The sequence below is a fragment of the Monodelphis domestica genome, chromosome 2, assembly GCF_027887165.1.
Source record: "Monodelphis domestica isolate mMonDom1 chromosome 2, mMonDom1.pri, whole genome shotgun sequence".
Lineage (NCBI taxonomy): Eukaryota > Metazoa > Chordata > Mammalia > Didelphimorphia > Didelphidae > Monodelphis > Monodelphis domestica.
In genome coordinates, this window is record NC_077228.1 from 253,788,433 (window position 1) to 253,802,791 (window position 14,359).

At 35.6% G+C, this 14,359-nt stretch overlaps 2 protein-coding genes across 3 annotated transcripts in view; one reads left to right on the forward strand and one right to left on the reverse strand.

The window, feature by feature from the left end:
- Positions 1 to 12,937: 12,937 nt before the first annotated feature.
- LOC103092393 (histone H2B.1, sperm-like) lies at positions 12,938 to 13,387 on the reverse strand. Its single transcript, XM_007483347.1, has one exon. It carries the CDS (start codon positions 13,385 to 13,387, stop codon positions 12,938 to 12,940), a length of 450 nt encoding a protein of 149 aa, XP_007483409.1.
- Positions 13,388 to 13,698: 311 nt separating this feature from the next.
- Positions 13,699 to 14,359, forward strand: part of ZNF692 (zinc finger protein 692) — a 28,454-nt gene continuing 27,793 nt past the window's right edge. For both annotated transcript variants that reach the window (XM_056817499.1, XM_007483055.3), the window contains exon 1: positions 13,699 to 14,211. The gene's annotated coding sequence lies outside the window, so the exon portion shown is untranslated. The remainder of the gene's footprint in view (positions 14,212 to 14,359) is intronic.

Here is a 14,359-nt window from a genome sequence, read left to right on the forward strand (position 1 = left end):
CTACAGTCCTTTCACCTGCTTTTCTTTCATTCACATTTTAGTCTCTCATAATCTGACTTCCAACCCTAGTTACTCAAACTGAGTTTTTTTTTTTCATAATTACCAATTCTCATACCTGATGGCTTGTTCTCAATCCTCATCCTTCTTAATTTATTTGTAGCAACTGACACAGCTGCCTGCTCTCTCTTATCCTTTCCTCATTGGATTTTGTGACATTGTTCTTGTTTCTCCTCCTATACTCTCTGGCTACACCTTCTTACTCTTCTTTGTATAATCATCATATATGTTACATTTCTTAAATGTGAGTATACTCAAACTCTGTCATTAGTCCTGTTACCTCTCTATACTCTCTGGTCTTGTCATCCTGATAGCAGAATACTTATAAATTTATATATCCAACTGTAATTCTAATTAGTCTCTTCTCCTGAGCTCCAGAATCACAGCTTCAGTAACACATCTGTTTGCCTATTAAGACATTTGAAACTGAATCTCTCATATGCCCTTCAAATTTAACATGTCCAAAAGAGAGCTCATCTTTCTGTAAACTTGTCACTATGCTGAACTTCCTTTTTTTTTTTGTCAAGGGCATCTTTGTCTTTCCAATCATCTCAGCTTGAAAACTTTATCCCAATTCTTTATTGTCCTTCATCCCCCACATACAACTAGTTGATAAATAAATCATGTTCATTTACTTTATTTTTACGTTATTATTACATTATTGCCTCTACAATATTTTTCATCCATTGCCCCTTCTTTCATAAGGTCATTTACTCTTCTAATTAAGCTCACTGCTCTCCTGGATCCTTTCAAAATTATAGTTGATCTCAAATTTTTTTCCCAGCCTCCACATTTCAGCTAAAAATTGATTCTCCTAAAGCACAGAGCTAAAATAGACCACTCTTCTACCCTACAAATTTGTTTTGTTTCTAGGATTAAATATCAATTCCTTGTTTAGTTTGAAATGTTAAAAGTCCCATCCTATTCTCTCAGCCTTATTATATATATATTTACCCTCTATGGTTCAGTCAGACTTGTTAAATAAAAAAATAACTGTCATCTAAGGCAACAGAGTTTTGGCTTTACTTTTTTCTTCTTCCACATACAATTCATGAGATATTTCTTTATCTTTGACTAATTTTTTCTCTCTCCAGTTTACACCCAATGGAACTGGGATCTAATATTTATGTGTTTCTCATCTTATAAACTGATCCCTTATTGATGTTCACATCCATTACCTGCCAGAGGATCACAAATCCTTTTAAAATTTGCATTGTATAGTCAAGTCTTCCTATAGGTCTTTCATTGTAAGGGTACACACAAGCAGCATTTGGTGTGGTCACAATCTGTCTTGCTACAAACTGACAGACACACTTTTCAGGTAAATTCATTTCTTTTATATTTCTTTCTTGCATGTAATTTGTCTTCCTAAATTGGTTTTGCCATAGTCTATCTATACAACAAATGTACCACACAAGTTCATTGCCTACTAGGTAATGCAATTTGATTGTTCAGAGGTATTTAGTATTTTGTGATTTTCAGCCTTATAACAGTATTGGAAGAACGGGACATCAGGGCGAGGACAGTGCAATTAAGAGGCTATTTCTGAAGTGGGTAGTAATGAGAGCTTACAATTTTTTAAGGATGTTAGTAACAGGGTGAATATGAAAGTTATTAAAGTTATCATGGAGATAGAGTTATGGCAATTTCATTAAATATAGAAAGTAAAAAGGTAAAGAATCAGATGTTTTCAGCATTATAGATTGGATGATGGTAGTGTCACTGACAGAAACAGTAATTTTTCTGGGAAAAGATGATGAGTTCAAGTTCTCTTTGGATATGTTGGGTTCAAAGGCTTGGTAGAACATGTAAGTAAAACTGTAGTTTTAACAGTGGAGAGAGGAGTCTGAAGTTTTAAAAGACTATTTAGGGGTTTAAGTAAGGCAGAGCCAAGATGGCAGGGAAGAGGCATAAAAAGCTCAAACAGCCTGAGAATCCTCTCAAACCAACCTTAAAATAACTCTTCAAAATGAATACTAGAGAGACAGAACTAAAATGGAGCCAAGTTCAGCAACTTTCCTACAGAAAACAACTTGCAAGGTAGTCAGAAAGGGCCCATTCACTAGGGCGAGAAGAGAGCACATCCTGGCACAAGTTTACACCAAAGAGTACATGGCCCAAACCAACTTCAAGAACTGGGACCTTTGCCTAAGCCAACAGCAGAGCACCCCATACCCAACCCCTTGAAGTTTTATTTCAAGCCCTGAGGCAAACCTGCCGTGAGGCCCCGAGGCCTAGTAGTGCAAAGTATTCTCTGGTTGTCTAGTCTGAACATGCCTCAAGGGAGGCATAGAAACCCTATCCAAGACTGCAGTGAGGCCTCAAGCCCTACCACAAGGTCCTACAATGCAGCTAGCGAGTTCAAATCCAAGGGGGGGACCAGAGCCCTATTCAAATCTTCAGTGAAGATCTGTGCTCCAGGATGTGATACAATTGGCCAGTGTAGGAGAGTGAAGCTCTGAGCACCAGCCCAAGGTAGCTTACAATGCTCTGAGCCCTGCAAGCCATCAGCAGTCCCTGGAGGAAATTGAATCAGCAGTGGGAGGTAGCTTTCAGAGTTCCCAGCACATAGGAGAGTGCCCCATCTTTACCTTGAAAACAGAGCCCACCTTTAAGATAAAAATAAAAATTAAGAAAAAGGCTAGGAAAATGAGCAAATGTCAAAAAACAAACAAACAAACAAACAAACCAAAACCCTAACCATGGGAAATTATTATGGGGACAATGACAAGCAAGGCATAGACTCCAAAGGGAACACTGAGAGCAAAAGCAGCTATATACAAAACTTCAAAGAAAAATGAGAATTAGTCATAGATTCTGGAAGAGCCCAAAAAAGGGATCGAAAAGTAAAATAAGTCAGAGGAAAAATGAAAAGAAATGAAAGTGCTAAAAGAAGAAAATATCATAATATCAGAAAAAAAAAGCAGAATAAGTCAAATGGAAAAAGGCAAAAAAATTCAATGAAAAAAAGTTTCTTCTTGTGACAATGAATGCTATCCACCTTCAGAGAAATAACTGTTGGAATTGTAATGTAGATGAAAACAGATTGTTTATCTGGGTTTTTGTTTGGGGTTTTTGTTTTATATGATTATTCAATTTCAAAAATGAACAATATGGGAATATGTTTTGCATGATAATAAATGTATAACCAAGATTGAATTACTTGCCAGCTCTGGGAGGGGGAAAGGGAAGGGCTTAAAGAAGGAGGCATATCATCATATAACTTCAGAAAACTTAAGTGGAAATTTGTTATGTGCAATTGGTTAAAAAAAAAAACTTAAACAATGCTAGATTTTTTTTTAAAAGTTTCTTTAAAAAGTAGAATTGAATCCAACCATTCTGGAGGGCAATTTGGAACTATGCCCAAAGGGCGACAAAAGAATATCTACCCTTTGACCCAGCCATAGCACTGCTGGGTCTGTACCCCAAAGAGATAATGGACACAAAGACTCGTACAAAAATATTCATAGCTGCGCTCTTTATGGTGGCCCAAAACTGGAAAACGAGGGGATGCCCATCAATTGGGGAATGGCTGAACAAACTGTGGTATATGTTGGTGATGGAATACTATTGTGCTAAAAGGAATAATAAAGTGGAGAAGTTCCATGGAGACTGGAACAACCTCCAGGAAGTGATGCAGAGCGAGAGGAGCAGAACCAGGAGAACATTGTATACAGAGACTAATACACTGTGGTATAATCGAATGTAATGGACTTCTCCATTAGTGGCGGTGTAATGTCCCTGAACAACTTGCAGGGATCCAGGAGAAAAAAACACCATTCATAAGCAAAGGATAAACTATGGGAGTGGAAACACCGAGAAAAAGCAACTGCCTGAATACAGAGGTTGAGGGGACATGACAGAGGATAGACTCTAAATGAACACTCTAATGCAAATACTATCAACAAAGCAATGGGTTCAAATCAAGAAAACATCTAATGCCCAGTGGACTTACGCGTCGGCTATGGGGGGTGGGGGGGAGGAAAAGAAAATGATCTATGTCTTTAACGAATAATGCTTGGAAATGATCAAATAAAATATATAAAAAAAAATAAGATTAAAAAAAAAAGTAGAATTGACCAGGTTGGGGGCAGGGGGTGGGGGTGGGGGTAGGAAGGCTCAAAAGCTCATAGGAGAAAATAATTCTTTAGAATATGATATTCTGGAAAGCAAAGAAATTGGGATTACAGCCAAGAATCATTTATCACCTAAATCCAGCAAAACTGAATATATTCTTTCAGGTGAAAAAAAATGGCCATTTAATAAAATAGAAGATATCCAAGTATTTCTGATGAAAAGATCAAACTTAAACAGAAAATTTGATGTTCAAAAATAACTCACAATAAACATAAAAAGGTAAACAAGAAAGAGAAAAATTAAGGGATTAAATAAGGATAAACTGTTTATATACTACAGGATAAGATATTTGTAATTAAAATTCTTTATCATTATCAGAGCAGTTAGAAAGTGTATATACATAGACAGAGGGTGTGGGTATAAGTTGAATAAGATGATATAATATGCAAAAAAAATTAAGGGATGAAAAAGAGGATTGTACTGAGATAAAAGGGAAGATAGAGGTGAAATTGGGTAAATTATTACATCTAAAAAGGGTTCACAAAAATTATTACAATGAAGGAAAGGATAAGAGTGATGATGGGAAATGCTTAAACCTTACTTTTATTGTTTTAACTCTTATTGATTAAGAACTATACTCATTTGGTTAAAGAATCCTATCTAACCCTATAGAGAAGTAGGAAGAGAATAAGACAAAGTGTGTGTGTGGTGGAGGAAAGGAGTAAAAATATAAGGGAAGCTTGTGTAGGGGATGGTGATTAAAGCAAAATACTTGGGAAGAGGGAGATAAAGTGAAAGGAGAAAGAGCAGGATCAAAAGGGATCAATAAAATGGAGAGTAATCATAACTGTGAAATGTGAATGAGATGAATTTACCCATAAAATAGAAGAATATTGCAAGGTGGATTAAAAACCACAATCCTATGATATATTGTTTATAGGAAACACATTTGAGGCAGGGAGATTCACACTAAGTAAAGGCAAGGGGCTAGAGAACATTCAATTATGCTTTAGCTGTTGTAGAAAACCAGTAGTAGCAATTATGATCTCAGACAAAGCTAAAGTAAAAATAGATCTAATTAAGGGAAATAAAGAATTAATTAAAAAAGATAAAAGAAAATGCATCTTAATAAAATGTAGCATAGACAATGAAGTAATATTAGTACTTAACACATATTTATACCAATTGGTAAAGAAGAAATTAAATGAGTTTCAGGAGTAAAACTTTATTAGTAAGGGAACCTAACCTTCCCTTCTCAAGAGCTACATAAATCTAATAAAAAATAAACCATAAAGAAATAAAAGAAGGCAATACAATTTTAGAAAAGTTAGATTTAATAGGTCTTTGGAGAAAATTGAATGGGGTTAAAAAGAAATATACCTTCTTTTAAGAAGTATGTCATCTATACAAAAACTAACCATGTACTAGGGCATAAAAACCTCACAATCACAGGCAAAAAAGCAGAACAATAAAATGCATCCTTTCCAGATCATAATGCAATAAAACTTATAATCAATAACATTGAAAGACAAATTAAAAATTAATTGGTAATTAAATAATCTAATTCTTAAAAAGAGGTGGATTAAAGTACAAGTTATAGAAAAAATCAATAATTTCATTAAAGAGAATGATGAGAAGACAGCATATCAAAATTTATGGGATATAACCAAAGCAATTTAGGGGGAAATTTTATATTTCTAAATATCTTATAGCAATAAAATAGAGAAAATACAGATGAATGAACTGGGCCTACAAATAAAAAACCCCATGGGGAAAAAAAAACAAATTAAAACCCCACAATTAAAAACTAAATTGGAAGTCCTAAAAATCAAAGGAGAAATTAATAAAATTGAAAGTAAGAGATCCATTGAACTAATAAATAAGACTAGGACTTGGTTTTATTTTAAAAAATAGATAAACATTGGTTAATTTTATTTAAAAAAGGAAAAAATAAAATGTAATTGCCAGTATCAAAATTGAAAAGGAGTAATGAACTCACCCCCAATGAAGAGTAAATTAAAGCAATCCTTAGGAGCTATTTTACCCAATTATATGCCAACATATCTGACAGTCTAAGTGAAATGGATGAATAGTTACAAGAATATAAATAGCCCAGATTAACAAAAAAGGAAATAAATAATCCCATTTTAGAAAAAGAAATGAACAAACGAAAAAAGAATTCCTTAAAGGAAACTCCCCAGGGCCAGATGGATTCACAAGTGGATTCTATCAAACATTTAAAGAATAACTAATCCCAATATTATATAAACTATTTGGGAAAATAGGCAAAGGAGTCCAAACAACTTTTTATAACACAAATATAGTGCTGATACTTACTAAGCCAGGAATGATGGATGATGGAATATCAATACAAAAATATTAAATAAAATACCAGCAAGAAGATTACAACAATATGTCACAGATCATATATTACAGATCATTCACTATGAACAGATGGGATTTATATCAGAAATGCAGAGCTTTAATATTAGGAAAACTATCAGTATAATTGACCATATCAATAACAAAACCAACATAATCACATAATTATCTCAATCGATGAAGAAAAAACCTTCAATACAATACCCACCCCGATTACAAACACTAGAAAGCATAGGAATAAATGGACCTTTCCTTAAAATGATTTGTATCTATCTAAAACTATCAGTATCATCTGCAATGGGGATAATGAGGTACAGCAAGGATGCCCCACTATCACCACTATTATTCAATATTGTACTAGAAATGATAGTTTTAGCAATAAGAGAAAATAAATTGAAGAAATTAAAGTACGCAACGAGGGTAATAAACTCACTCTTTGCATATGAATGATGGTATATTTAGAGAATTCTAGAGAATCAAGTAAAAAACTAGTAGAAATGATAAATAACTTTAGCAAAGTTGCAGGATACACAATAAACCCACATAAATTATCAATATTTTTATACAACAAAGTACAGCAGCAAGAGAGAAAGAGAAATTCCATTTAAAATAACTCTAGATGAAAGAAGCAGAACCAGAACAATGTACAAAGAGTGGTACAATCGAATACACTGTGGTACAATCGAATGTAATGGACTTCTCTATTAGCAGCAATGCAATGATCAAGGATAATTCTAAGGGACTTATGAGAAAGAATGCTATCTATATTCAGAGGAAGAACTGTGGGAATAGAAACACAGAAGAAAAACAACTGCTTGATCACAAAGGTCAATGGGAATATAGACTCTAAATGATCACCCTAGTGCAAATAATAATGGTATGGAAATGGGTCTTGATAAATGACACATGTAAAACCCCAGAGGAATTGTACATCGGCTATGGGAGGGGGGTTGGGAGAAGTCAGGGGAAGAACATGAATCTTGTAACCATAGAAAAATATTCTAAATCAATTAATTAAATAAGTTTTTAATGAACTAAAAAAAGAATAAATAAAATAACTCTAGCCGATAGAAAATAAAAATAAACAAACAGGAATTATATGAACACAATTACAAAACATTTTTCAAACAAATAAAATCAGATCTAAACAACTGGAAAATATCAATTACTCATGGATAGTCCTAGCTAACATAATAAAAATGACAATTTTATCTAACTTAATTTATTCAGCACCATACCAATCAAACCACCAAATAATTATTTTATAGAACTAGAAAAAATAATATTTCGAAGAACAAAAGAATATCAAAGGAATGAATGAAAATAAAAATGTGAAGAAAGTTGGCTTAGCAGTACCAGATCTCAAACTGTACTAAAAACAATCATCATCAAAACAATCTTGTACTGGCTAAGAAATAGAATGTGGATCAAAGAAATTGATTAGATATACAATATACAGGGTAAATGACCTTGACAATCTAGTGTTTGATAAACCCAAAGACCCCAGATCTTGGGATAAAAACTATTTGACAAAAACTACTGGGAAAATTGGAAAACAAAAATGGCAGAAACTATGTATAGATCAATGTCTCATACTCTATATCACTATAAAGTCAAAATGAGTATATCATTTAGATGCAGAGGGTGGGTGATATCATAAGTAAATTAGGTGAATAGTTTCTCTGTCAGATCTATGGAGAAGTGAAGAATTTATGACAAGAGATAAGAGAACATTACAAGCTATCATTTTGATTATGTTAAATTTAAAAGGTTTTGTACAAAAAAACCCCAATGTGACCAAGATTAGAAGGGAAACAATTGGGGAAAAAATTTACAGCAAATTTCTCTGAAAAAAAGTCTCATATCTCAAATATATAAAGAGCTAAGCCAAATTTATAACACAAATCATTTTGCAATTGACAAATGGTCAAAGGATATAAACAAGCAATTTTAAGGTGAAGAAATCTAAGCTATCAATAACTATGGGAAAAAAAGGTTCTAAAGTACTCTTGATTAGAGAAATGAAAATTTAAATAACTCTGAGGTACCACCTCATGCCTATCATATTGGTCAATATGAGTAAAGGAAATTAATATTGGAAGGAAATGTGACAAAATTGGGACATAAATGTAATGTTGATGGAGTTGTGAACTAATTCAATCATTCTGGAGAGTGATTTGGACTTATGCCCAGAGGGCATATCCCTTGATCCTATAATACTATTAGGTTTGTATCCCAAAGAGACAAATAAAAGGGGAAAGGACCTACTTGTACACAAGTATTTATATAGCAGTTCTTGTGGTGGCAAAGAACTGGAATTTGGGAAATGGATGAACAAATTGAGGCATATATAATGGTGATAAAATACTATTGTGCTATAATTATGAACAGGATGATTTCAGAGAAAGTTTGAAAGACCCTCACATGAACTACATAGAGTGAAATAAATAAAACCAAGAGACCATTGTACACAGCAATAGCAATACTGTACAATGACTTAACTATTAATGATCCAGGATAATTCTGAAGGACTTATGAAAAATACTACTGTGCACTTCCAAAGGAAAAAAAAAAACTGTTGGGAGTCAGAATGCATATCAAAGCATACATTTTTTTCACTATATTTTGGAGTTTTGGTTTTATATGATTATTCTCTTACAACAATGACCAATAGGGAAATGTTTTGCATGATAATACTTGTATAACCCAAATTGCTTACCATCTCTAGGAGGTGGGAGGGGAGACAATTTTGATCTTATAATTTTGGAAAACATGTGGGAAATGTTATTATCTGTAATTGGGAAAATAAAATTTAATTTTTTAAAAAGTCATCTGTGTGTATAGTTGAAGTCACCAGTGATTAAAGATTGCTACAACAGAATATAGAAGGAAAAGATAAGAAATCTATGGACAGATTGTTGGGGAATTAATCAGGAAGAAATCCCCCACAAAAAATAAGTCACTGAGGAAGTAAGAATATTAAGAGTATAGTATATATTCACGGAAGTTTAAAAAAAGGAAAATTACTAAGCCATTTTTCTGAAGAATTTTCTAGAAATATTAGTCCATGTTCCTGACTTAGTAGGGACTAACAAGTATAATTATAATGAAGTCTTAAGAGAAGAAAGTGGGGAATTTTTAAGTCCTTTCTAGTTCTAAAAATGTAACATTCTAATGGAATCTCTTTTTGATCATTCAGTTACTATACTTTCCAAATATCACTACAAAATATGTGGAAAGAATAAAATAAAACTGGATATTGTGTACTTTTATAAAGAGCAAAGAAGAAATAGAAATATTCCTTTCTTTGGTGGGGAATATGGTGTGAATTTTGCATATTGTCTTTTTTGCTATTGCCTTTGATGTAACAATGGCTTAATTTTGCTTTTTTTTTAAAAATCTTTGCTATGATTTAGCATCTCCTTTGATGAGGAACATATTTTGAAATCAATGCAATAAGTAGCACAAAAAGAATCAATAAAACTTATTTCTTTAAAATAACCCCCCCCAAAGAAAACACTCCACCCTTATAGTAGATCTATCAGTAGCTAGTGTAGCAGAGTGAATCACTAAATCATGGTACAACCCACCTTTTCACTTCCTCTTCTGACTTCAATGGTTCCCTTCTTGGAAGTTCTTGTTAAACCACAAAAACTCCAAATTCTAGCCCTTATGGATGTTCTAAATCCAACAGACTTTCATCTCTTCTAGTCTAGGCTCTGCTCTTTCAACTCTGCTTTCTGCAGAAATCCTGAAATGAGTTTTAATCTCTTTTATATGAGTTTATCTTCTTATATTCCTTTATTTGAAATTTTTAAAAACTAGTTGTGTTCCAAGTTAGCTGAGTACTTATAACTGAAATTTATATCTCAGCATCTTTGTGCAAACAATCAATAACTGTAGGGAATGAAAGATATTCTGATGCTGCTCTCACATACCTTAATGCTTCCCAAATGGACAGACAAAACAACAAAAAAAAAGTATAATCAAGGGCAAGATTGTGTGTTAACATATAAATTATAGTCTACATTTGTTGACCAAACAAGGGAAAGACTTTGATTAGGAATAAATGAATCCTAAGGGCTGTATCAAAAGCCTTGGTTAGAGTTCTCTGAGTTATTCTAGTTCCTGAGCTGGGTTTTTTGCAGGTTGAAGTAAAAAATCAGAAAAACTTGAGCTGAGAATTTTGCAAGTTATATTTACCCTCTATATATGTGTAACACTAACTACCCTGGCCTACTTACATCTGGGGTATATCAGGTATAATACATTTTTGACCCCTCCTCTAAGATTTTCCAATATTCTTCTCTTTAGGGAAGGTAGGAATAGTATCTAGACTCTTTGCCAATGATGCCAGCCACAGAGATGGTCTTCCCTCCATTGTAGTGGGTAGGTCCTCTACCCCAGGGCCATTTTTCACTGACAAATTAGATTTTACAAAATAACATTTCCTTTAAAGGGAATATTCAGACATCCAAATTATTTAATGTTAAAGGTATAATTACATACTCCACAACCACAGGAGGTACAAATTCCTCCTATTCCCAACTTGTACACCAACAAATTCCTCCCACATTTTCTACCTCCCCACCACCTTTCTTTCAACCTCTGACCTGAAGTCATATCCAGAAATAAAATCACAAAAAACCAAATAACAAAATTACAATAAATCTGTTGTCTTTTTTCGTCATCTCTGGAGAAGGTCTTATAGAATAGTTCCCAAGTTCTAAATCCAAAACTCACCTCAGACTCCAGGTATTTCTGGTTTCCTGGGCTAAATTACTGCCAAAGTAGTTAACTGCATCAATTCCTGCCTAAAATCCCTGGCTTCAAGGTTACCATTGCTGGGGTTCCACTTCCCAGGAACTGGTGAGAATTACCACCCACATCTAAAAGGTCACATGAAGCAGAAAATAGAAACACATTCCACACTGCCTATTTCTCAGAGACAATGGATAAAAAATAAGAAATGGAGGAAAAGATACTCAAATATTCTCCTTTCTCAGTAATTTAAGTTCATGGCACTGGTACTTGAAAGTGAATGTATGTCCAGTGTTACCCTCTGGATGCAGCAGCTTTAGAAAGATCTCCCAGGAGAGAACAAAATTTGTTTAACTTAATATTTTAAAGATAGAACAGAATCTACATCTATGAAGCCAATGGGCACAGGAGGCTGTACTCCTCCCCATCAATGGGGTAAAGGGAAAGAGAAAAAGATCTGCAAGGTTAGACAATTGTTGTTGAGTTGGAAACCCCATTTACACATGTACAATGAGTAATTGTGCCCCTTAGTCAAGTATTAGAGATTAGTTATTATGATCAGAGTAAGGATATTAGGGGAGCCTGAGAGTATATGAAAGATCAGAAAACACTTTTCCCCCTTCTGCTTACAACAATGAACTTGACACCTCACACCTTTTTCCTGCCCTCCTATATTAATAAAAAGGGACAGCTAGGTGGTTCAGTGAAAATTGCTGGACTTTTAGGAAGACTCACCTCAGCCACTAGCTGTGTGACCCTGGGCAAATAAATACCTTAACTCTGTTTGCCTCAGTTTCCTCATCAACAAAATAATCTGGAGGAAGAAGAAATAGTAAAACCTCTCATAATTAAACCCCAAATGTGGTTAAGAAGAGCTAGACATGACTGAACAAAATTTACTCTTAAACCAGTATTTCCTCCACAATTCCTCTCACACACTTTCTACCTCCCTCCTTCTACAGCCTATCCCATCATATCTCAAACAAATTACAAGAAAACAACAAAATTGTGTATCTCAGTTGTTGGTTTTTTTTTTGTTTTTTGTTTTTTTATTCTCTCTTTAGCTAGAGGATGATGGAGTCAGGGAGCTGCTGCTGGGTTTGTCTCCATTGAAAGTCCATATTTGGTCTCCCCGACTTTTATTTGATGTTCCTAAAATATTGGACCCCAACACCTCTCCTGACCTCTGTGTTTTCCTCCGTAGGTTCCTTCCTGGGGTTAAAAAAAAACAAAAACAAAAACAAAACGAACAAAAGCAAAAACCAAAAACAAATCCATAGGCCTTGTTCTTGAAAAGGCCTTCTGTCTCCCTATGCCCAAGATCCAAACCGGGTTTCTCATCTCTCCCACAGCCTAGGTTTATGTTCTCTTAAGAGTTCTTCAACTCTGCTTTCCACAGTTTAAAATTTTGTTGAGGGATTGATGTAGGGGGCAAGAAGAGGAAAAAGTACATTTTGACGCACAAAATGGGTAGGTGAGGTTGGGAAGAAGATTGGTGGTGGTGGTGGTGGTATTGTTGTTGTTGGTAGTTGTTGGTGGTGGTGGGTATGGGGAAGGGAGAATGGATGCAAAGGGGAGAAAATGGAGGACGAGGAGGACGAGGGAACACTACACCCTTCCCCTTTCTTTCCCCCTCTCTCCCCAGACCTCCGCGTCCACTTCAACGCCACCTCTGATGCTCCCGGCCGCCTACTAGCAAAGGGGAGTCGAAGCGGTTGTGCAGGGGCTGAACCCTGAGCTGGGAAGGCAGGAGGATCTGCAGGGCGGCCCTGATCTCGTTTGGACCCACGGGGTCCTCTGGGTCATTGTCGAGGCACTCCTTCTTCAGCCTGCCGGCCTCAAGGGCAATGCGGTCGAAAAGGTCTTTAACAACCAAGTGGAGGATAGCCAATGCCCCCCTAGACAGAGGGGCCCGACCATTAGGCAGTTGCTGCCTCAGCACCTGGACCACATAGGTGTCCTTCCAGGACACCCTCCGGTTCCTCTTTCGGCCTCTTCTCGTAAGTTTGCGCTGGGACATCCGGTTCTGGACAGGGGATCCCCTCATGGGAGTGTCAGGGGAACTGGAGGAACGATCTCCACTTTCCACGGTGCTGGTTTCCTCGTCCATCTGTAGTCTCGGTCTGATAGATTAAGATTGTGTTGGGTGATTCGTTAGACTTTTTCCAATCTGCCCCGCCCCTTACGGAACCCGGAGGTAACCTGGCTTGAAATGCGCCTACCAGAACCTCCTGCGGCTTTTTATGCGGCCTTGCCCCTCCCCCTTAAACCCCTCCCTCCATGGGTCACAATGGGAGGCCCCTATTGCAGTATTTCGTTTCTATGTAATGATTGGCTAAAGGACACGAGACTCTGGATGTTGATTGGCTAAAGTAGGACACAATTGTAAATTCAGACAGGGAAGTTTATTGTTTTAAACATACTTTTATTTGCCAAGTTGTTTTTTTTAGAAGTTGTTTAATTTCCATGTAAGAGTTGATGATAGGATGTGTCTGGATTCCAGTTCCATAGTTCATCAACAATCTTTCTCAGATTTTCAATCATAATGAGAAAGTATGGCTTCAAACTAATACCTGTGTCTAAGCTGCTCAATTCTTTGTTACCACTGAGCATCTATCACTTTCTATACTAGTGCAAACGGAAAATTTGTCATTCAGCCCCATTTCAATTCGACTATCCTCTTTGGTTCCCTTCTTTAAGGTCTAAATTAAGAAAAGGATCAAATATAGGAGCAGAGAATTTTAGAGTTGGAGCATAAAGTGCCAGCTTGTATGGAGCAATAAAGGCAAAAGACAAGACCCTGCTCTGAAGGACCTCTAAGGAGGAGACAACATAAAAACAACTTGGTACCAATAAGCTATTTCAGGAGGAATAGGAGATAATCAACAGAGAGAAGACACTAAAATTAAGGAGTAGGGAAAGCTTCTGTGGAAGGTAGGATTTTAACTGAGAATAGCCAGTCATTTACAGCTGATTATTCTATAATATTGCTATTACTGTGTACAATGTTCTCCTGGTTCTGCTCACCTCACTCTGCATCAGTTCATGTGAGTACAGGTTTTTATGAGAGCATCCTGTTCAT

What these genes read in the sequence shown, in the direction of transcription:
- LOC103092393 (XM_007483347.1), bottom strand. Translation starts at nt 13,387, where the DNA reads ATGGACGAGGAAACCAGCACCGTGGAAAGTGGAGATCGTTCCTCCAGT.